The sequence below is a fragment of the Diceros bicornis genome, chromosome 17, assembly GCF_020826845.1.
Source record: "Diceros bicornis minor isolate mBicDic1 chromosome 17, mDicBic1.mat.cur, whole genome shotgun sequence".
In the NCBI taxonomy this organism is placed as follows: Eukaryota; Metazoa; Chordata; class Mammalia; order Perissodactyla; family Rhinocerotidae; genus Diceros; species Diceros bicornis.
This window is the reverse complement of record NC_080756.1, coordinates 18,257,992-18,281,257: the sequence shown is the minus strand read 5'-3', so window position 1 is coordinate 18,281,257 and position 23,266 is coordinate 18,257,992. Positions and strand designations below refer to the sequence as shown.

The following is a 23,266-nucleotide window of genomic DNA, read 5'->3' as shown; positions in this document are numbered from 1 at the left end:
GTGATGGCAGCACGCTAGGTGTTGAAGAGGACGTGGTGGCTGGCCTCTGTCACAGGCGTTCCTACCAGGCGTCTGGGGGCCATTCATCCCATTGAAAGGCAGCACCACATAACTGTGTCTTTGTTGGTTTTCTCTTGGGAACCAGAGTTCCCACAGCATAGATATTCCATGGTCAAGCAGCGAATGCTTATTACTGAGCACGTCCTGTGTGTTCACCAGGAACCAACGGGACAGCAAAGTCAGTGTCTATTTAGTGTGCATTAAGCAGGCCAACTTTCTATGTAGAGAAACCTTTGATGGGTTTATGCTAAGGGTAAAATGTATGTCAGGAATTGATTAGCTGCCCCTACTTCCCTGACCTCACTTAGAGTGATCTGTGGGTGCTTAGCTTGCACTATGAACTTTGATTTTGCTTAACTGGATCTCTTCGGGGATTATTTTCTTTCAATTTTAGAATATTGCGTCTTCAATTTAGAAAAATGGGAAACCATAGAAAAGGATATGGACACTAAAACCTCAACCCACTTATCCATTTTGATGAATTTCCATCAAGTCATTCTGTTTTGTTATTGCTGTACCTAAATTCAGTATATTTCCAAACAGGGTCTGTAATCTAAGTAGTTTTCACTATTTTTAATTCTGTCCTCAGACCTTATCTTCAAAGTTTTACTTTAACTCCTTCGTATGTAAACTTGGTAACCAGGTGGTTACAAGTACTAATTTATTATGAGTTTTAAATCTATTGCACATGAAGTCCTCTCCTCTAAAACATAATATTCCGTGAGAGTCTGATGTTGGTGGTTAGCCTAGAATGAGGATGTCAGTCTTGTCAAAACTGGCGTTTGTGGGATTTTACTTTCTTACTGCCCATTCTGTTACTAAGGCCTGTGGGATACAGAAGGCGCTGGGAAAGACAAAGTGCCCGGAAAGACAGAAAAGTGGGAGCCAGGTAACAGGGAAGAAGCCATTCTTGTCCCCAGTAAGCTCCAAATCTAAAACAATTATTACACCATTGATTATCATATTGAAAAAATTGAGAGGAAGCGCTAGAGTCTCCAACAGTAAGAAAATTTTGTGAGGATATATTCACCCAATAGAATTTTATACAAGCAATAAAAGTGGGAATTAGGAAGACTGTGTAGCAACATGGGTAGAGTCATGATAAGTGAAAAATAAGACCCAAGATATTATGTACTCTATAACTTTACAACTCTGTCAAAATATATGTGCATTTGAAAAAACCCAGAAAGGGAGAACATAAAAATGATGGTTGTGTGCAAGGTGGTGAGACTACAGATGTTTTTTCCTGGGTTTGGCACACTTTTAGCCATGTTCTGTTGCTTTTATGATTTAAATTAAGAAACTCTGCAGCGTATGTCTAAGTTTAATAAGACATATAAGATCACATTAGGAATAAAGCTGTATTTTTCTAGTATAGTTATAACACGAGTGATTTTTTTTTTCTAGGCAAACATCCCAATCATACACATTCAAATGACTGCTGCCCCTTTAGAGGGAGCTACCTGTGTGGTATTCCCATTGCTTAGAATAATTTTTTAACTGCATTCTTGAACAATGTTGTTCTGGCAACAAAGATGGGAACACTGGGGCTGAGTGCTTCATTCAAGAGAAAAATAAGACTTGCCTGCATCATGTGGAGGGGTCATGGGACCTCCAGGTGTTGGTGTCCTCAGGTGCAGGATGTAAGGAAGGCTGGCCTTGGGGCTTCTTGGACATGTTGTATTTGAAGATAATGATAAAGGCATTCTCTTTCTATTGTTTTTTTTTTCTTACCCCCTGCCTTCCTCTCTTTAGGTGTTCACTGGAATTTTCACAGCAGAAATGTTCCTGAAGCTCATAGCCATGGATCCCTACTATTATTTCCAAGAAGGTTGGAACATTTTTGACGGATTTATTGTCTCCCTCAGTTTAATGGAACTGAGTCTAGCAGACGTGGAGGGGCTTTCGGTGCTGCGATCTTTCCGATTGGTATTCCACATTTCTCCCGTTTCTTTTTCATTTCCTATCTTGCAGCTACTAGAAAGTTTTGCATAAGTTAATGTGATGATTAAAAAAATCCTTAGCTGTATTCTACTCCCAATTCCAGTTGGCTATTTATTGGCTTAGCTACTAAAATCTTAACAACTTTTCTGCTAAATACCTAATATAGAAGTTAGTTTTTAAAATCAGTCAACAGAAATCAATTTTAGGAAGTTCCTCAAAAAATAATGGTTAAAAGATGAAGAAGGACTCCCAGGTGCTATTCTGAGGTCTAATTTGGATTTGCTAGTGGGCCCATTTCCTTATCTGAACATCTCCCTGAAATGTGGCAAGAATTTCTCCTTGTTCAAAGATGGTTCTCCTCACTTCTTCTATCATGGTGACCCCTTCCCGAAAATGAGAGCAAAGTAATGTTTTTAAAAGTTATATTGAAATTAGTTGTCAAACGTTGGCTTTGTTTTCCATATCATTAGCTAAGAAGGATTTTTTAATTAATGTATTTGTGGAAGTTAGTGTTTAAATTACTAAAATGACTCTGCAAGAATAGTTAACGATATCCTCGGAAAACCTTCCCATAAGCATAGGCGTAAGTGAGGTCTGGTTAAGTCCCTTGAGCAGCTGAGTCACCTTGGGGGTGTCCCACCCAAAGCATCAGAACTGGCGTAGGTTTTTCTCTCCGGATTGGGAAACTACCTGAACACTTGCAACTGCAAGGATTAAAGGTTTTTTCATCAGGATATTCAACATATCTAAGAAAGAGAATTAGAATAGAGTGAAACTGTTTGTAAAACAGAGCTCTTAGTCCAAGTTGCAAATAACATCTGCCAAGTTTCTGGAACCTCTGCTGCCTAGTGTTTGGTTAGGATCCAGCCCACAGTAGACCTTTTGAGAATAGTTCTATTATCTAGAAGATGAGAAGAAGGATTAAGAGATAGAAGCCCTAGCACTAATGTTCTTAATACATTAAAAGCCAGTCAGGAAGGGAAAAAATATGAGTGACCCAGATACATGCACAGAGCAGCACCTGCTAATCTTGAACTCTCAGATAAGAATCATGTTTTCAATAGGACAAGAATGTTCAGATCAGTGCTGTTGCCTTCTGCCAGAATTCCTATGACGTCGTATGTTGGTTGTTAAATTATGACATCTGATTACAATCTCATTATTGTCATTCCCTTATGGGCTTTATGCATTGTAATTCTTGGGCTTTTAGCCAAGACCTTGTAATCGTTCATTACAGAATATGGAAATTTCATCATTGACAGATACCAGAAGTTCTGTCCTCTGATTTAATATCGGTTATAGTCCCTTTTCATAAAATGTTTGGTTTGATATATGTGGAACTGCCTCTGCTTGGAAGTTATGCTTGTCCTCTAGGTTATTCCAAGCATATCACAAAGTTTCATATCAGCCATTGATTATTTATTGGCAAGCAAAAAGAGATACTTGGAATTTTTAAATGCTTGCTTTTTTAAGGAGACAGATGATTTATTTTCACTCTCCTTACCATACTGATCTTTTGGTTCACTACCAATCACATTTTCCTTGATATGTCCCTTGAGAAGTCAAGGGAAACTCAATAGGAAAAGGATATGTTTGTGTATGGGTTTTTAAAAAGTAGATTGACCCAGGGACTAATACGGGGGACTGGAGGCAGTATTCTTGGTTCCTAGATCTAAATGTTTCACTTACTGTGAAACTAACCAGTTTTCCCTTATCTGTGCCTCAGTTTCTCCCATTTTGGTCTAGGATACTGTTAGAAAGTCCTGGGAATTTCCCGAGGGTGCTCAGTAAATTTCAGCTGATTTTACTAATGTTCTATGTTTTATTTTAAGAAAACGGATTGAGTCTCATTTGGTTTATGTTTGGGTTTTTTTCCCTTAGCTCCGAGTCTTCAAATTAGCCAAATCTTGGCCCACCCTGAACATGCTGATCAAGATTATTGGAAATTCAGTGGGTGCCCTGGGCAACCTGACCCTGGTGCTGGCCATTATTGTCTTCATCTTTGCCGTGGTGGGGATGCAACTCTTTGGAAAGAGCTACAAAGAGTGTGTCTGCAAGATCAACCAGGACTGTGAACTCCCTCGCTGGCACATGCATGACTTTTTTCATTCCTTCCTCATTGTCTTTCGAGTGTTGTGCGGGGAGTGGATCGAGACCATGTGGGACTGCATGGAGGTGGCAGGCCAGGCCATGTGCCTCATTGTCTTCATGATGGTCATGGTTATTGGCAACTTGGTGGTTAGTACTGACTTGTAGATCTTTTTGTTCTTTGCCCTGAACATCTTACCCTTTACCCAGACACCCAAACTCCTTAGTCCTTCTACTACCTTCCATATCTGTGTAGATTTTTCTTCTTTCTTGGCCCAAGAACCCTAAGGTACAAATGAAGGAAAGGAGATGGCTATTTACAGAGGCCTACTGAGTCATGAGCCCCACACCTGTCCACCCTTTTTCATAGTTATGGAAACAAAACTCAGCAAAGTTAAGTGACACAGCTGGTAAATGTCAGGGCTTTTATCAGATCCTAGAATTCAGAGCCTGTGCTCTTTCTGCTACAAAAGTTTCCTTCATCTAATCAAGAATTTCTCAACCTTGACACTATTGACATTTTGGGCTACATAATTCTTTGTTGTGGGACTGTCTTGTGCTTTGTAGGATATTTAACAGCTTCCCTGGCCTCTACCCTTTACTGGCCAGTAGTGACTCCCACTCCAAGTTGTGACAACCAAAAATGTCTCCAGACATTGCCGACTGTCTCCTAGCGGGCAAAATTGCCCTCCATTGAGAACCACTGATCTAAACCATCTTAGGGTTTTATCTAATTGGTGTAAATGACAAATCACTTTCTTGCTTTACTCTGATCTGCACACCTGCTATCTTCTGCCTCTGTATATAGAACATTCACTAACAGAGATTTCAACACCTTGTTTCTCAAAGTGTGATCTGAGGACTAGAAGCAAGGAGATCACTTGAGAGTGTGTTAGAAATGCAGAATCTTAGGCCCCTCCCCTGAATTACTGAATCAGAATCTGCATCTTGAACAAGATCCCCAGGTGATTAATATGCACACTAGGGTTTGAGAAGTATCCTTCTTTCAGATCAAGCCAAATCCCACTTGTAAGTGTAGAGTAACGAAGGCTGGAAGAAGGCAAACTCAGATGATCTCTTGTAAGCTCATCTATATTAGTTCTCCTCCTTTTTCTGCCGTAGAGAAACATGCCAGTAGAGGGTTCCTATTCACCAGCCTCTGAACCAGCCATGGCCCACCAGCCGTGGCCGCCCTATTCTTTCATTAGACCTATAAAAATAGACACTGTAATGTTTCTTTAATCCCTCCCATTCTCCATTCCCAACCACCTTTCCCTCAGTCCTAATCCCTCTAGTCTTTCCTCTCCTTCAGTGAATACAGCTATTGCTACTACTGGTATGCAGTGTGATCAACATCTCCCAGCCCTGACCTTGCCCCCTGTCTCCAGTCCCCTATTCTCAGTTGTCTCGAGGACATCTCCTCACGACTGTCTACAGATACCTGAACACATGACAAAATCAAATATTGTTTCTGCTTCTGATGACCCCTTTCCAGGTTCCCCTTTGCTCAGTCTTTCTGCCCATCTAGTCTCTAGGAATCTGTAACTGTAAGTCTCTTCTCTCCACTCTTTTCTCTCCACTCCTGGTAAACATCTGATGTCTTTCATATGTCTTTCTTCAGAGTATTTCTGTACATACATCTTTCTTCATAGTATTTCAAAGATCTGCTCCTTCCTTTCCATTCCTTTAAGCCATCCCTGCATCACAGTCACCCAAATTGCACTCGTTAAAAAGGCCAAGTCCCAGGCCCTACACCAGATCTCCTGAATTATAATCTTTCAGGTGATGCCAAGGAAATGTGTATTTTTAACAAGCATCCCACCCCGGGAGATTCTTATGCATGCTAAAGTTTGAGATTATTATAGCCTAACCCAGACTCTTATCAGCTCATGCAAGTAACAGCCTCCTAACTCCTGATCCCCCCTCTTTGTGTAGCTAGTAGGAATGACTTTGTCAAATCTCTCTCATCATCTGTGACTCCTTTACTCAAGAACCAGTAGTGGATCCAATTAAATAAAATTCAAATCCCTCAGCCTGGCCTTCAAAGCCCTCTCCAACTCACCCTCATTTTACCAACCATATTCCTTTGTAATCCTATAAATGGCCCAGATAAGCCAAATACGTATAGTTCATGTATTGTTTCCATCCCTCCCACTCTGCACATGCTATTAACTCCACCTAAAATGTATGCCTTACTCTTCTTCAGAAGTGTGACAAAGTAAGGGCCAAGTGTAAATCAAGAAGTGAACACCTCTCCCACTTTTCAAAAGTAAGTCTTAATAAAAATAAATAAATTAATCTTAATACCCAATGTGGTAAAATAAGAAATTAAAACAAAAAAATAAATAAATAAATAAAGCTTGTATCTGATGGCTTGACACTTAGATGTACAACAAAACACAAAGGTTACCATCACTGTCTTGCTAAAGCTATTTTATTTTGGTAAATGCTAGGAAGACTTAAAATAAGATGACATGAAATGTATTTCAGTTCTGCCTTCTTGATTTGTTGTATGAAAGTGTGACTCTCCAAGCCTAATTTTTTTCTAACATGGGTCCTCTAAGACATCTACTGCTCACAAACACATGGCATCCATGCACTTTTCGATCCTCCCCAATAATCCATATCCCCCTTTTTGTTTTTATTTTTGGAGAATTTTCTTCCAAAATGAGTACAGCCTTTGCTTTTTCTTATTGTAAGAAGAGTAATATATTTTGGGTACACATATAAGTATGTAAAACTATAAAAGAACCAAGAAAAGAGGTGCTAAACTCCTTGTATTACAACCAAAATCAAACAACATGTCTACCTAGGGACCTGAGCGTTTAAAACACTCTGTGGGCCACACAGAGCACAGTACAAACTCTGAGTCTGTTACATAGGTCTGTGGGCTTCCTGTTTACATCCAGTTTAGTGGGTAGCTTACCTAATACCAGTCTGTATTCACTCTCTTTTTTCCTAATGCTCCTGGTACAGGTGCTGAACCTATTTCTGGCCTTGCTCCTGAGCTCCTTCAGTGCAGACAATCTGGCAGCCACAGACGATGATGGGGAAATGAACAACCTACAAATCTCAGTAATCCGTATCAAGAAGGGTGTGGCTTGGATCAAACTGAAAGTGCGTGCCTTCATGCAGGCCCACTTCAAGCAGCGTGAGGCCGATGAGGTGAAACCTTTGGACGAGCTGTATGAAAAGAAGGCCAACTGCATCGCCAACCACACTGGTGCGGACATCCACCGGAATGGTGACTTCCAGAAGAATGGCAATGGCACCACCAGTGGCATTGGCAGCAGCGTGGAGAAGTACATCATTGATGAGGACCACATGTCCTTCATCAACAATCCCAACCTGACCGTGCGGGTGCCCATTGCTGTAGGCGAGTCTGATTTTGAGAACCTCAACACAGAGGACGTTAGCAGCGAGTCGGATCCTGAAGGCAGCAAAGATGTAAGATCCCAGCCTAGAAATCAGCCTTGATCCTGTGTGAGAACAAACAGGGCTCTGTCAGCCCCAGGGATTGGTTTAGCGGTAGGCTTGGTAGAGAGGTTCTGGAATAGCCAACTCACTTTGCGAACCAACACTGCCCCCCGCCCCCCCGCATTGCCATTCTAGGCATTCACTAGACGACCTAGATTCCTAAGATGTTCCTTGATCTATCTCCATTGCTCCTGGGTCACCTGGGTCAGAGGCTGGAGTAAACCCTCAAGTGCTTCCCTGCAGTTAATCTGTCTGAGCTGTATCCCTGAGACCAACCTGTAGCCACATTTTGTTTAGGGTGGGTCACTATCATCTGTGAGTGCATTTTAATATTATGCTCCATCCTGACAAGTTTTGAGGGCCCTGTGCTAATTGCTTGCCCATCATGAGTTGGATGATGATAAGTTTGTAATAAGAATTGTACAGAAGAATTATAGCTGGTACGTCATCCATACCAGAGGTAGAGTGGTCAATGGAGAGTGGACGTGTTCCTACAGAGTTGTTTGATTTCCTACAGAGTTGTTTGATCTCCCTTTTCCTTGTATATCTAGAAACTGGATGACACTAGCTCCTCTGAAGGAAGCACCATCGATATCAAACCGGAAGTAGAAGAAGTCCCTGTGGAACAGCCTGAGGAATACTTGGATCCAGACGCCTGCTTCACGGAAGGTGGAAGGGGGGGAAGGAGAGGGGTGGGCACATGGCACTTGCATGTCTCACAGGTTTCTGCCAGGGTCAGTGATTGGGGGGGAGAGGGTGCTCAGTGGCTATCTCCAAGAACTTTGTTCCCACCTCATCATTTTGTGGGAAGTTGATAATTATTTTCCGTCTTCGATTCTTACCTATAACAAGTTTCTATTCTCAAACTTTTCTTTGTCCATTTTCTCTTGACGTCAGCCCAAAAACTTCCATTAGAAAGGCCTATTCTGTCACGGCTGTGTCTGCCTCCTGACCACCCTTCTCTCCTCCCTCTCACTGCTTCTTTATAGGACATCTTCCCAACTCCAGAGGGCCTTGCCCTGGTAGCCTTGCAGCATAGCCTCAGCCCTGCCACCCTCCATTTCTGAGTCAGACATTCTGATTCAGCCTCTGTCCTCCCAGCTGTGTGGTGGGGCGGCACTTGGTGGGGCCTGGGAAATGGCCCACCTCTCCTGGGAGAGAGGGCAGGTCTGGGCAGGGCACGGTCCCACGGTCTGACCTGCCTCTCCCACTGGTGCCAGGTTGTGTCCAGCGATTCAAGTGCTGCCAGGTCAACATTGAAGAAGGGCTAGGCAAGTCATGGTGGATCCTGCGGAAAACCTGCTTCCTCATCGTGGAGCACAATTGGTTTGAGACCTTCATCATCTTCATGATTCTGCTCAGCAGTGGCGCCCTGGTGAGATCCAGGGGAGAGTGTGATGAGGGATTGGCTGGGGAAGGGTTTATAGGAACTAGTGAAAAAGGGTGGATGGGGCCCAAGCCCAGTTTCTCTGAGAGCACAGGCTGGCTGTGAACCCAAGGGTAATGGTCTGTTAAAGTGCTTTGGGTCGGTGTTTTGAGCCTTTGGGATTAGAATCCACACTGGTCCACATCCTGATCTTTAGATGCAGCATGATCCCTCTCAAGCCTAAGACCCCCTTTTCATCAGGATGAGAATACAAACTACCAAGTGTCTCAACTGCTTGGTTTTCCCCATTCTAAGCTACATCCTACAGTGGACTTCCCTTTTTCACCTAATACCCAGATCTCTTGTTCTTTACTTTTCAGTTGCCCGAGATAGGAAGGAGGTGGTGTTCCTCTACCCACTGTCCCCTCACTCCCCGCTGGGTTTGGAGCACCGTGGCTTTAGCAAATATTTAGAGAGTCAGAACTCTGGTACAAAGGTTATTTATATTCATGTGGTTGTAAGTGCCTATCATTAATCAGTGAGGCACACGGGGCACTGAACACACAGGCTCTTCCCTTGCTAGGACTAATCATCTTGGCATTTGCTTTCATTTTTAGTGGGATTATAACTGAGGAGATGTGGACAGGGTCTGGTGTGAGGGAGCTCTTTCCTAGTTGGGTAGATTTGAGGACAGCAGGGACTAGAGACACTACACATTTTCCTTCCTTTAGTTAAGGGAAAGGTGAAGAATGCAGAAGTTTGAAATGTTTTTAAAGAAGGTGGGCACATTCTTGTAAGTGTGGAATCAAAGCTTAATCTGGAAGCAAAAAATAACAAGGGAGAAACCCCAAATTCGATGTTAACGGTCCCGCCAGTGACTTGAGAAGTTTCACTGACCTGTGAGGTAGGAGAATAAGAGAAACTGAGACGGGTAAAGAAGAGCCCAAGGATGAAGAGGGCCAGGGGAAGTCAGGGGCAGGTTTATGCAGAAAAGCAGGACTAAAGCAGGAGGCAAAAAAAGATGGCTTGGTAGCCTTGAGTGAAGGGGAGCCAGACTGCTCTGCCTGCCCTTGGGTCATTGATGGCATGAACGGGCGTTCACACAGTGCTTCCTGAGGCGCTGAGGAGGCAGCCAGGTTGACAGCATGGCCTCTGCCCTTCAGAACAGGGAGGATCAGACTCGGGCCAGTGATTGGAGAAAAGTGTTTTATTATTGTTGTCAGCATTATTCTTCAAATCTAGTAAACAAAAACCTAAAAATAACAGAGAACGTGTGTCCCATCTTTGATTCTTCTCTTTCCCATCTCCACAAAAAAGAATAAAAGCAGCAGTGAAACAGAAGTTTTGAACTTTCTTTACTGCTCACCTTTGTCCATTTTTATCTATCATAGAGGATACAGGGGATACTTGGCTCTGTACATAAAGACCTTGTTCATAGTAACCATGAGACTTAAGAATAGCAAAGTGAAGCCACAGCTAAAATATCAAAGAAAAGACTAGAATGTGGTTCTGGTGAGACCTCAGAGGGAGAGGATTAGAGCCCCAGTGGCATAAAGATCGGTGTTAGGCATCTCACATATGTTGGGGTATAGAATGGGTTTCTACAAGTGGAGGTAAGGAGAAACTTGACATGGAAGCTGTTGCTATTTTCATTGAGCAGCGGAGATTTATTTGTACCAAGACCCTGAGAAGGAATGTGGACCCGTGACCTCTGTCCCCACTACCCAGGGATGAAACTGGAGTACCTGTTGTCCATGTGCCTCCATTTTGGAAGATGAGTCTGCAGACAGCCCAATTTTGTCCTTCCTTCTGGAGCTGTTCAAAGCAGGCACCTCCCATTGCAGGGAGGACATGACAGGGACTTTTTTCCACCTCCAGTTTTTTTTTCACACTTTAGGAATTCCCTCCTCTTAGCACCAGGCTTGTACAGTCTACCACTCTGAACATGGGAATGCTCATACCTTTTTATCAGGGAATTACCTCATTCAGGAATTACAGAGAAAGGAAGTAGTACTAACATTTTCTTGATCTGAGTGTCTCCCAGCCCTGTAACTCTCCAGGGTTACAGGGGCTGGGAGGGGAAAAGATTTTGTAATATAAACATATATAGTGTTAGCAAGGACTTGAAGAAGTTGGAACCCTTATATACTGCTGGTAGGAATGTAAAATGGTGCAACCACTTTGGAAAACGGTTTGGCAATTCCTCAGAAAATTAAACATAGAGTTACCATATGATCCAACAATTCCACTGCTAGGTATATACCCTAGAGAAATGAAAACATGTCCACGTAAAAACTGGTACACAAATGTTCATAGCAGTTTTATTCACAGTAGCCAAAAAGTGAAGACAACACAGCTATCCATTAACTGATGAAGGGTAAATAAAATGTGGTATCACCATACATTGGAATATTATTCATCAATAAAAAGAAATGAAGTACTGATGTTTGCTGCCCCATGGACGAATTTTGAAAATACTATGCTAAATTAAAGAAGCCAGTCACAAAGGACCACATATTGTATGATTCTGGATATATGAAATGTCCAGAATAGACAAATCTGAGATAGAAAGTAGATTAGAGGTTGCCTAGGAGTGGAGGGAGGTACGGAGGCTAGAAAGTGTGGGCTTTACTTTTAGGGTAATGAAAATATTCTAAAATTGATTGTGGTGCTAGATGCCCAACTCTGAATGTGCTAAAAGCTGTTGAAGTGTACACTTTAAATAGCTGAATTACATGGTATGTGAATTAACCTCAATAAAACCGTTTCTCAGAAAAGCCGTGTGTAGCCAGGGAGTAAAGTGGAAGAGACAGGAAGTTGACGACAGGCCACCCCAGGGGTGGCTACCAGGGTCGGCAGTGCTGCTGATGTTGCTTGTTTACCTGTAGACGCTACCGACAGCCGCTGCCTCTCTTTCAGGCCTTCGAGGACATCTACATTGAGCAGAGAAAGACCATTCGCACCATCCTGGAATACGCTGACAAAGTCTTTACCTACATCTTCATCCTGGAGATGCTGCTCAAGTGGACAGCCTACGGCTTCGTCAAGTTCTTCACTAATGCCTGGTGCTGGCTGGACTTCCTCATTGTGGCTGTACGTGTCCTGCTTTCTATTTCTCACCCCTTCTAGTAGGAAAACAAAACCAGGGGTTTTTCTTCCTCTGATGGCTGGAATTGCCCGGGGCCCAGGGTATAAGATGAGGCGTAGATGTAGGTCTGGGTAAAGTTCCCTTCTGGGCAGTCTGATCTTAACTTTGGGAAGGGGAGCTCTGAAGTCCCCGCCTCTGCTCCAAGGACTAACCAGCCAGCTCTTTACTTTGGTGGTTTGGCTTAGAATAGTCAGAGATTGGGAATGGGAAGTGGAATCATTGACATCAAAGCCCCTTGTTCTTAGGCTGGGACCAGGAAGGTTCTTGCCCCAGACCAGCAGGATATCCTCTTTCTGCTGCCAGGAGAGGGGTGAGAGGATGAGCTGGGTGCTGCTGGGATGCAGGTGGGGGGATCTAGGAAGACTCTACTGCTGACCGTTCCCATGGACACTTCCATCCAACTCAAGTCTTCATATGAACAAGTCAGCCTATCGGGGAGGGAAAGTTCACACCAAAACAAAACCTCTTCTTCCCACACATTGCCATTTCTACAGTGATGATCAAACTTAAGAAATCCTTTTTTCCTCCAGGTTCCAAGACCATCTCCAAGGCGTGGTGGCCATTACCTCCTGGGTTATTTTTCAGGTGGAAGCTGCATCGTCTGTAACTGTTTCTCACTTCAGCAGTGCTTGTTCCTCGTTGGCTTTTCTCATCGTGATGATTGTCTCCTATTCTGTGTAATAACTAAAGCTTTTTCCTTCCAACCAAACCAGCATTTGAAAGGGTGAAGGGGAATTTGCAGTACCGGGGCCTGTGGAGAATCACTTCCTGCTGAGGGCCAAGAAGTGCCAAGAAGTGGAGTGTTTGGAGGCTGGCTCAGTCGTTGAGAATATAGGTCTTGTGGGGCTGTATGGTGAACTGCCTGTGGAGTGCCTCTAGGTCTAGAAGACAGCAGCGTGGAAATCTCGCTCTCAGATGGCAGGAGCCCAGCACTCTGCCCCAGCCACGATCTCTGCTCTGTAAATGCATTCCTTTCCCAACACGGTGTCTGCAACTCCCGTGGGTGATGACTCCTTCCAAGAGCTGTCACCATGCTCCCATTGGCATTCCCCATTTCAGAAAGCGAGCCTTTGGGAGGATGCCTAAATGAGGTGAGGAGGTCACCCTCTGCCCTTAAAGTGAACCAAATGGGTCCTGCCCCAGAGGGTGCCAGCACGAGACCCTCCTAGCAGGAGGTGTCAGCACTCCCTCCAGCAGCTGTTGATGCCCCTGCTGGGGGAGGGGCATCCACTTCTCAGATGGAGACTTGAGCTCTGAGAATTAAGGAACGGGCTTAGGATAAGGCTCAGAGAACTAAGTGGCACTGGGCCAGCTCTCTTTCTACAGAACAGGGAAATGCCACAGGGTCATCATTTCACTATAATTCCTCAGGACCACTTAGAGACAGGTGGGACGCCCATGGGTGTCCTAAAAGCCCTTCATCTTCTGGACCTTCCCAGAACTCAAACAGATACATCTACCACCACACTCCCAGCAGCCTCGGGAGCTGTGATTGAAACAAATCTTCCCCACCGTGACTTTTGTCTGCACTGTCCACCTAACCTGAACCACTCTCTTCCTCTTCTCTCTGGGGTGAGCAAACGCAGAATTCAAGGATATCGATCAGGCATCTCACATTCCTCTGGTACCCAAATAAGTCGCTAAAAGCCTTAGCAATCCTGCACATCACTATTTATTTAGCAAGTATTTTTATCACTTTTTATACTAGGTGACAGGAAAATAAAAAGCATGAGACAGGCATGTAGCCGACTGACAATAATCCGTAAATGCCTGTAGCTTTTGGGAGTTGCTGGATTCTTACATTGCCGTGCGGCCTGACAGTGGCTCCTGAGAACCCCTCTGCACCAGTTCTTAGTAAACAAATGTAAATCAAATACCATTCTCGGTGTAGAATTGTCCCAGAAGCCACAGAGAGTCACAGGGACGGGCAGGCATGGTCCCGGCCCTGGAGAGCTTACACTAGCTTAAAGGGGCACTCGAGCCTGACACCAGGCTTGTGGTAATCCAGCATTCTGGGAACAAGGCTCTCCCAGGACCCTCGCTTCTGTTGACTTCTCTCAGACAAAACAGTGCATTTAGTCTTCACATATCAAATGTTTATCAAGCACCCACAGCACACAAAGCCTCCTGCCAGGTGTTGTGGGGGATACCGAGAGTAGAAGACATGGGCGCTTCTCTCTCAGGGCCTGAAAAGATGAGACGCATGTACAAATAACCACAGCGTGAAGCAGAGTGTATAAGTGGGGGCAGCCCCAGTCCGTACTATGGCTGCACTGGTTGCCACCTTTGAGTTGTGGATGGAGAATAAGGCTTAGACTGACACCTGGACAGCTGGAACTGTCAGAGTTTTCACTGTCCTTTTGGGTAAAATGTCTAGCTCCCTTGGCATTTTAGAACTTCCAGCAGGTATAATTTTAGGTCCTAGTATAGCACCATCTCTGAGAGACTCTCTTCTCCCATTTCATCTGCCGGGGGCGTAACGTCTGAATCTGTATTCATCACCATGTTTGTTTCTCTAATGGGTCTTCATTCTTCCTTGTTGCCCCTTAAAGCCGTTAAGAGTACATTTTAGAATCAGGGGGAAAATCCAGACACCTTCTAAGGTTAATTCTCTTTATGAGCCATGTGAGTTCCCAGAGACAACATTTTGTTCTGCTCAGGTCCTTGGCTGCCCTGGAGATCTTGTCCTGTGAAAGAATTTTGTCACCTTTTCCCCAGGGAAATTCGCCCCATCATATCTGAAGGTTAGCCAGCATATCAGTTCCAGGGATGGAACTTCAGAGACCACTCACCTCATCCTGAATTCAGACTACTGAAAACATTCTGTTTGAAAATATTCACATCATTTTCAGCGTCACTCAGTGTCTCTCCCTTTCCTTCCCTGCCTGCAACCATAGAAACTATGAATTTTGACTTCTCTTTGACTCCTTTTTCTTTTTCAGGTTTGATTCTTTCCTTTTTTTTTCTTTTTTTTTTGTGAGGAAGATCAGCCCTGAGCTAACATCCATGCCAATCCTCCTCTTTTTTTGCTGAGGAATACCGGCCCTGAGCTAACATCTATTGCCAATCCTCCGCCTTTTTTTCCCTTTTTCTCCCCAAAGCCCCAGTAGATAGTTGTATGTCATAGTTGCACATCCTTCTAGTTGCTGTATGTGGGACGCAGCCTCAGCATGGCTGGAGAAGCAGTGCATTGGTGCGCGCCTGGGATCTGAACCCGGGCCACCAGTAGCAGAGCGCGCGCACTTAACCGCTAAGCCACGGGGCCGGCCCCATGATTCTTTCCTTAGGCAATGTTCTGATTATCTCCAGTGAGAGTTTAACATGGAGACTCAGAGGATTATAAGAAAGCCCTCAGCTGCTGAGGAATAATCCAGATAGGACCCTTACTGATCTGTCTTAGGAGATCTTGGCCAGATTGATCAGTTGAGCAGCAGAATATTTCTCAGCAACATTTAGAGCCAACCCCTGGATTGGCATCTGTACCTCCTCCACCCTTCTCCCCACTTTAGACCTATTTGTTATCAGATAAATCACTCCCCCCCGAAGAGCTGGGGTCTTCTTACCTTGTATGGGGCCTATAGCCACTCAAAACTTCATTTTTTGCGTCTTTACCTGGCGTAGTTTCACAGGACAAAGCTGACTCGGGTATCTTGAACTCAGATGCTTGGTTGGGATGGGATAGCTTCCTTCAGATGGATCTATTAAGATCTCGCTAAGAATCTGGCAGTTTTAGATTATTTGTGGTTAAGAGTTGGCTGCACTTGGCAACAGTAGGCAAAAGACACCTCCTTGTAGATTCTTATTGATAATGATGGATGGAGGGAGAATGATTGATTGGTGCTATTGTGTTCTAGATAAGGCTTTTGAGCCCTTGTTTTAGGCAGAGATTGAACTCTGAACCGTCTACCCTCCGAAGAACATGGGTCACCTAATGGGGCAGCATTTAATCCCAGATCTGCTTTGGATACTACCTAGGCCTCCAGAGAAGATACCTACGCTGATGGATTATGAGTACAAGCATAGGTTCACACCCCTTTTTAAAACTGAAACCTTTGAGCCTGCTCATCCCTGACCCTCACTAGGTCATTGACCCCCTGCTTCTACCCCCTCCCAGTCCTGCTGGTTAATTATAAATGCCTTCATTTAAAAAAAAAAAGTGTTGTACAGTTCAGAGATACAGAATCAAAGAATTAAAGCTCTAAGATAGAGATAAAAAGCAACAAATGAAACTAAGTTGTGGACTGTTTCTTTTTTCCTCCTCTAAATTTGCTTTAAAATATCATCAATTTAGGCTAAGCAGATCTGTAACCACCACTTCCCAATAGAGGGAATTTAAGAATTGTTGATGGGAACATCTGAACCTATCCCAGAATTTGTAGTGCGATATAAGAGAAGGACTGCTCTAAGGAAGCCAGAGCCCAAACATTCTAGGATTTGATCAACTAAAGGTGTTTTCAGGTCTGGTGCCCCTTGAAGAGCTCCGGATCTCCCTTGGGTCAGGCCCAGACAGCTGTAGGTAGGTAGTATCCAGCGTTAAGGGAGCATTACGGTAACTGCTCTGAGAGCTCTCGTAGAACAAGGTGAGTTTGCCTCTGGAAGAGCAGGAAAGCATTAGACCGTGACTCTAGGCCTGGAGACCTGCAGACTTCGCCCCAGTATGGCAGTGTATTCAACTCTGGGTTGTTCAGATGCTGACAATCCTCTACTGGGATATTGTCCTCTAACCGCCAGTGGGGGAGCTGATCTGTCCCTGGAGAAAGAGCACTGACCTGGGAACCAGGACTCCTGGCTCCAGAACTGCCGAGGTGACACTGAGCAAATTCTTGTGTGTGGGTCTCAATTTCTTCATCTATAAAATTAAAAAAAAAAAATTCCTCCAAGAATCCTTCCAGCTATTATTCTAATATGAGAGTAATAGAAGATTGTCCTGGAAATGACAGATCGGAGGCCACTTCATTTAGGGCTGTTCTGGAGAGAAAGAATGGGAATTATGAGGAAAAGCATGCATTCAGTTGTCCAGACCCACCCAAGTTCTCACGGCCGTGAAGGAAACATGGTCATAGTGGGAAGTGAGAGAGAAAAGAGTTACCTAAGTGAGTTCTCATGGAGCCAAAATTCTGAAAGAAGTTTCTTCATTGGGTTCTTTCTTGGGAACTGCAAAGTCAGCTGCGGTTCTTGCTGAATATGTTTCCTCTGTTAATGTAACTCATCAGATTCTCAAACAAATGGTTTCTTGTCAACCAGGAGTAAGAGAGCTTGTCCCTCTTGGAAACCCATGGTGAATGAGCTGAGGAGGGGCAGCCTGTGTGGAGTGTGTGAATTTATCTGTATTCTTTTCCATAGGTACCATTAAATTTGTCTGGCTTAATTTAATGGGAACTTCGGGGACCTGCAGAGACTATAAAGGGCGAGGGTAAGGTTTTTGTCGTCTGTTCAGGCTCCTCTCCTTCCAAAGGAACTTCCTCATTCTCTCCCTCTCCCTTCAGCCTCTTCCCTTTTCCAACTTGTGTGTATGTTCTGCCACCTTCTCTCGATTTTCTCTTCCCTTTGTGTTTTTTCTTCTGCCTCTCTCACTACCTTTCCTTCCAGGTCGTTTGAGTCCAAGTTGAAGTAGGCAGCTGGTGGTACCCACTTCCTCTACTCGGGGTCGGGGGGGCCCATCTGTATAATCAGTGCTAGGGGCCTTATTCTAACACTCTGGAACCTCTGTTTTCTTTTTGTTTGTTTGTTTGTTTCCTTTTTTGTTTTTGTTTTTCTCTTCTGTTTCCGTGTAGGTCTCTTTAGTCAGCCTTATAGCTAATGCCCTGGGCTACTCGGAACTAGGTGCCATAAAGTCCCTTAGGACCCTAAGAGCTTTGAGACCCTTAAGAGCCTTATCACGATTTGAAGGGATGAGGGTAAGATACTAAGAGCAGCTGATCCTTCTGCATGCCAGTGGAAACTGTTTAAGCATGCTAGAACTGATCACATGGTGGAAAGATCATTCCAACACGAAGTGTGTGATGCAGCTGCTGATTTTGATCCTCCACTGTCTCCCCCGCACCTGCCCCGTGTGAAGGGGAGTTGCATCAAGCTGCCTCATCACATTAATATTGGCCCCACACCCAACAATATGCCATCGCAGAACATGTGAACATTGGCTATTCTCATTTGGCCTGGCTTACCTGTAGCACTTGGGGCGGCTTTCTGGGCTGTTGATTTAATAGGGAGAATCACCAGGTGCAAAGAAGGGGAATTCTACCGCACAGACCCACTGAAAAGCAGACGCCGCAGGCAGGGAGAGTGCTGCGTAGGGGCATCAGCCAGGATGGGACTGTGGCCTTGGAGTCACTGAGAAAGTGGCTGAGAAGGAGCTTGAAGACATTGATGGCGGGCCTGGAAACGGGGACGGAGCAGAATTTGGCATGGCCCTGGGAAAAGAAATGCTTTTCTTTCTATTCTGATTCCTCTTATTGCACCTTGTTGTTCTCAGCCCAGTCCCATAAGGACTGGCAGCCTCTGTCTGATAGCAAAGCTTTCCTCCTCACCCCCACCCCTCTGCCCATGCTATATGGTCCCCTGTCCTAACACTGTCAAAATAACCACCAGGTACGATGCTAGATGACTATCAGCTAGTTCTCCTGAAATTTCTCAACACCTGCTATTCCTGCTTTGGTGATACTCCACTTAAACTAAAGGTGCAGCGTGCTGTCACCTGCTAACTTAGAAATAAGGCTCCTTTTTGTTGGTGCCTTTTTGCTGTCTCTCTTGGTTTAAATAATTGTGCATGTGTGCATACGTGCACACAGACACACTAAAAAGTCAATTTCCTAAAATCAAGTGGACAACTGGCTTTTGATGGTAATAGTTGTCCTGTGGTAATCAGAGAGGTCTGTTATACTTAACGAGACCAAGAAAACTCATTTCAATTCAGATGTTGAATATATGCAGGAGAGCAAACCAGAGGCTATGTTTTTAAATGTGCAGATACCGGAATATAGGAATAAAAATGAAACTGTTACAGTAGTCCACGTGAAGCAAGACTAACTGGAGAAACTAGATACCAGGACAGTGCTGCTTCCTTCACCCCCATCTGTGATCCCTGCCACGAGTCCATGAAGCCACCCACAGTTGTACAGGAAGATGATAGTTTCATTGGGACTTGCGAATTTTATTTTGGTTTATTCAGACAAATGCTTTTTGCAGCAAATTTGTGTTTCTTCTGTAGCACAGTCACAGTTTGGTTTACTAAATATAAACTTTCTGCAACCCACCTGAAACCATCTGCTGAGGTCAGTTCCACAGCAGCATAAACTTATTTTAATTTAAAAAACAACAAACCTGGGGATTCTAAGTCTTGCTCCCACAGATAAGAGAGAATTCAGAATGTGTGCAGTAAGGCCATTGTTAGACTCAGGCTAAATTTAGGGAGAGAGTATATTGCAGACGACTCAGTGTTGTAGATGGCCATGGTGCCATTGAAAATGGGATTAAAATGCCCTTCCCTCTTCCCCCATCTTCTCACTTTTTTTAGAAGAGATTAGTTGAATTTTTTAAATAAATCATACTAGTTTTGTTATAGAGTTGATAATCATTTTAGTGACTGAAAAACTGAGGACTAGAGGAAGTCCATTGAAGACAATACTTGCAACATTGTACCCGAGCTCAGTAGCCTTGACCCTCTATATCCCTGAACAGTCATCCTGGATCTCTTAAAACCAGATTGGTAAAACCTGAAGAAAGCCCAAGAAAAAGTGCCCAGCTGACACTTGGTACAGACTCTCTCCATCTGGATGCTCATTCCTGCCGTCCCACCCCTGGGGCAGAAGTAGCTCTTGGTGACTGGCTGGTGCCAGTTGGCTCACAAGGAAATTATGTAAATAATCTGGACACGGGCCCTTTTGGTGGCCACAGCTCTTCCCTTTAGCTCCTCCTTCTTTCCTCGCCTTTCAGTGTCCACTCCCCAAAAACTTGTACTCGTCAACTTGCAAGTAGTTTAAGAGCCCAGAGGTCCAGAATGGGTGATCAGAACAGTAGAAAGTTTTATTGGAGACGCATTAGAAAGTGAAACCTCTACATCAAGGTTTTTTCAAATGAGATAATATGGGCAAGAACAAGTCTGAACCCAAAGCTGGGATTTCAAACAATAAACATTCGGTAAGGGAAACTTCGGTTTAGGAGTGTCAGCTCATTTGGTTACTCCTGTCAGCCAACAGCGCTGACCAGGACAGCGTGGGCTGGTGGAGAGAGCTTAGGGTCCATTCCTGTCCTGGTTCCGAGCCTTTCTGTGGAAGAATAACTGCAAGGAGAAAAGAGTGCATTTGCCTCAGCTTATAGTAAGTTCCCCAGTCGTAAACAGAATCACGCGCATACATTTTATTTGTGTTATTTTTCTGTGGGGTCATGTGTTTTTATTCTTGTGTATGCCAACACTTGAAAGATTACCCTTAGAATATTTTAAATACGAAATTTTCACACATTGAATATGAATACCGTCAATGCAGATACGCCCAACTGTCACTGTGCTACTCCAGTTACAGCCTCAGACCTTGGCTTGAGAGGGGACATATGGCCCTGGCCTGTCCTGGAACACGGACTTCAGTCTCCTCTCTTCCTCAAACCAAAGACCAGAAAATTGAAACACTCATGCTATTGGCAAAGGAATACTTATTGTAGTTCTTTGCTTTTCTCTCCTCCATAGTAATCTTCATTTAAAGATTTTACTGTGCTGTTAAATTTTTGAGGGTATATAAGAGTAATGCTATGAAACATGCATGCATTTTTGTTGATCGTCAGTACATAGTTGTCCATTAAAGCCATGTTCCCTCTGCCAGATATTTAAAGCTATTTGACAGATTCTGTAGTGTTTAATGAGCAACAATAACGTTCTAGGCATTATAGAGAAGATACAAGTGCTGTAAGAATTAGTATCCATTGGAATTTTCTCATCAGTTAAATGAGATTTGTATCAATCACTAAGTATAAACTTCCGTTGGAAAAAGTAACTTTTTATAGATTGCTAGACCTATTTTTGAGTCACATTTCTACACCTGGTGTTTAACAATAATGAATTTCATCATAATTAAAGACAATGTAGAGTAACGAGGGTTACTAGAGAGCAGGAGAGGAGATCCAATTTATTAAGTGGCTATCCATGGAAACTCAAATCATCATTTATAATATAGCTATAGTATGAGAGTTCAAAATAAGAAAGCATGGTTTCTTGCCCTTTAGTTGCCGAGAATATCAGCATAATGACAGTTATATGTGGAGCACAGTTAAATAATTAATGTTTAACATTGCAGCTTATCAGCTAATGTTCACAGCAAGAAAGAATTATTAGTAAATTTCATCAACTGTTTACTGTTTTATTCATAAAACTAGGGTAAGAAGTTTTTCTTTGGTTATGACTAATAAATGAAAGTACACTTAACGTCTTATAAGTGCATTGGATTTTATAGGATTTTTATGTCATACGTATCAGAGAACAAGGCTCAGTAAATACTTGTGTGTATTGATTCCTTTGATGAGATCTGTGAGTACAAAAGTGCGAAGAGATCACTTGGTCAGCTAGCTAATTATTCTTCCCTGCTGTAAATATTAGCCCATATCTAACTGTAACACAGAGACACGATGTAGGACAGGTTTGACTGGCTTAAGATCCTCCGAAGAGCTCCTAGAGGAGGTAGATTCTGAACTGAGATAAAAAGCAACATTTCTGGATTTCAGATCCTCTTGCAGACTTTTGATATCTAACAGAAGGTTGTGACCTCTCGCCTAAGCTCTGCTACAAAATGTCACAGAAACTTGAGCTTTGGAATCTTTACATAATCTACTCCCATCGTTTGAAAATGATTATTCCATTTGTGGATCATCCTCCTTTTACCTATTCTTTTGCACATTTCATTGCTTTCTGGTGCTCCCACCAAAGGGGGAGCAACTGCAGAAGAGGTAAAATTCAAATCTGATCACCTGACAAATTTGGTAACATAAAGAAACAAATGTGAATATCATTATCCAGAATAACATTGGGGAGTTTTCAGATATTCTGACTGTCCTTGCTGAAAGTAATGAACAATCAAAGAATAATCATTTTATACTAATGACAGTGCTATTTGATGAAGAGATTTCTTGGTCTAAGAATTAAGAAATAACTGCCTCTCAGGCTAAAGGCCTTCATATGTGAATTGGAGAAACACAAAACCAATATTTCAATCTAAGGAAGAGTGACTCCTTAGCAGAATATCATTGCCTTTTTTACAGGACAGAACAGGCAGCTCTTCCTAGCCACGTGTTCTGATGAGTGACATTGCAATCTAAGGCAAAAACAGAAGATGAAACCCGAACCCAGGTTGTTGCCCCCTGGCGTTCCCTCGATGGCACAGCCCCTTCGGCCCTTTCCGTGCTGTGCTAGTTGGCAGCCTGTCCTGTCTTCCCTGCAGTGGAAAACTGGCGCAGGGACATGGTGATACTTGTCACCTCATTCTAACAGAACATTAGAAGATTTCATTGATATCTTGTGTCTTTATTTCGATTCCGTTAATCCTCCTAAGATACTAGGAAAAGGAAGAAACATTCTTCCCATTTTAGGGTAACCTTTCTGGGCCGTAGCAGTCTTGCTTGAGACAACAGCAAGTGAGACTCAGGGCCGAGATGAACACCAACCTGTTTTCTGGCCCACCACCTGAAATGCTACTTTTGTGAGCACTTTGAACTCCTCTAGTGAAACTGCTGCCCCAGTGGAAGTGTTGTCTAGTCCTCTCACCTCGAGTGTGAAGCAAAATCAAAGCTACAGACAACCCAGAAACTTTGATTCCTGAGGGGGTTTTTTTGCTTTGCTTTTTTTTATTCCTCAATTTACCATAGTCAGTGATTTTAACAATTTGCCAATTTTCGGTTTCAAGAGCAGTGATCTAACCCAAAACTCTACAAAAAACTTGTCATTCCTATTCCTAATACGTCGTGAAGAGTTGAGTCAAGCCCTGAATTGAGCAGAGATATCAGCATTAGCCAAGCAGGGGGCGACTCGTAGATTTAGAAGCCTACAAAGTCAGGAAAAAAAGGCTGAAGAATGTGAAAAACACCTCTGTTCAGATTTTATTTTATACTGTTTGGTAGAGGGAATATAGCTTTTTTTTTTCTTGAGCCTGCAAAATACGCATGCTCAGCTATTGCCTGAAACAAGATAACTGGCCTTGCATAGT

At 43.5% G+C, this 23,266-nt stretch overlaps 1 protein-coding gene across 14 annotated transcripts in view; it reads left to right on the top strand.

The window, feature by feature from the left end:
• Window positions 1-23,266, top strand: part of SCN8A (sodium voltage-gated channel alpha subunit 8) — a 115,650-nt gene that overhangs the window by 78,505 nt on the left and 13,879 nt on the right. For 6 of the 14 annotated variants that reach the window (XM_058558223.1, XM_058558226.1, XM_058558220.1 and 3 more), the window contains 7 exons: window positions 1,816-1,989; window positions 3,886-4,242; window positions 6,299-6,361; window positions 7,069-7,539; window positions 8,121-8,238; window positions 8,790-8,944; window positions 11,855-12,028. In XM_058558223.1, coding sequence (XP_058414206.1) covers window positions 1,816-1,989; window positions 3,886-4,242; window positions 6,299-6,361; window positions 7,069-7,539; window positions 8,121-8,238; window positions 8,790-8,944; window positions 11,855-12,028 — 1,512 coding nt within the window. Of the gene's footprint in view, window positions 1-1,815; window positions 1,990-3,885; window positions 4,243-6,298; window positions 6,362-7,068; window positions 7,540-8,120; window positions 8,239-8,789; window positions 8,945-11,854; window positions 12,029-17,857; window positions 17,981-23,266 lie in introns of all 14 variants that reach the window. The other 8 variants (XM_058558233.1, XM_058558232.1, XM_058558225.1 and 5 more) reach the window with 2 other exon arrangements.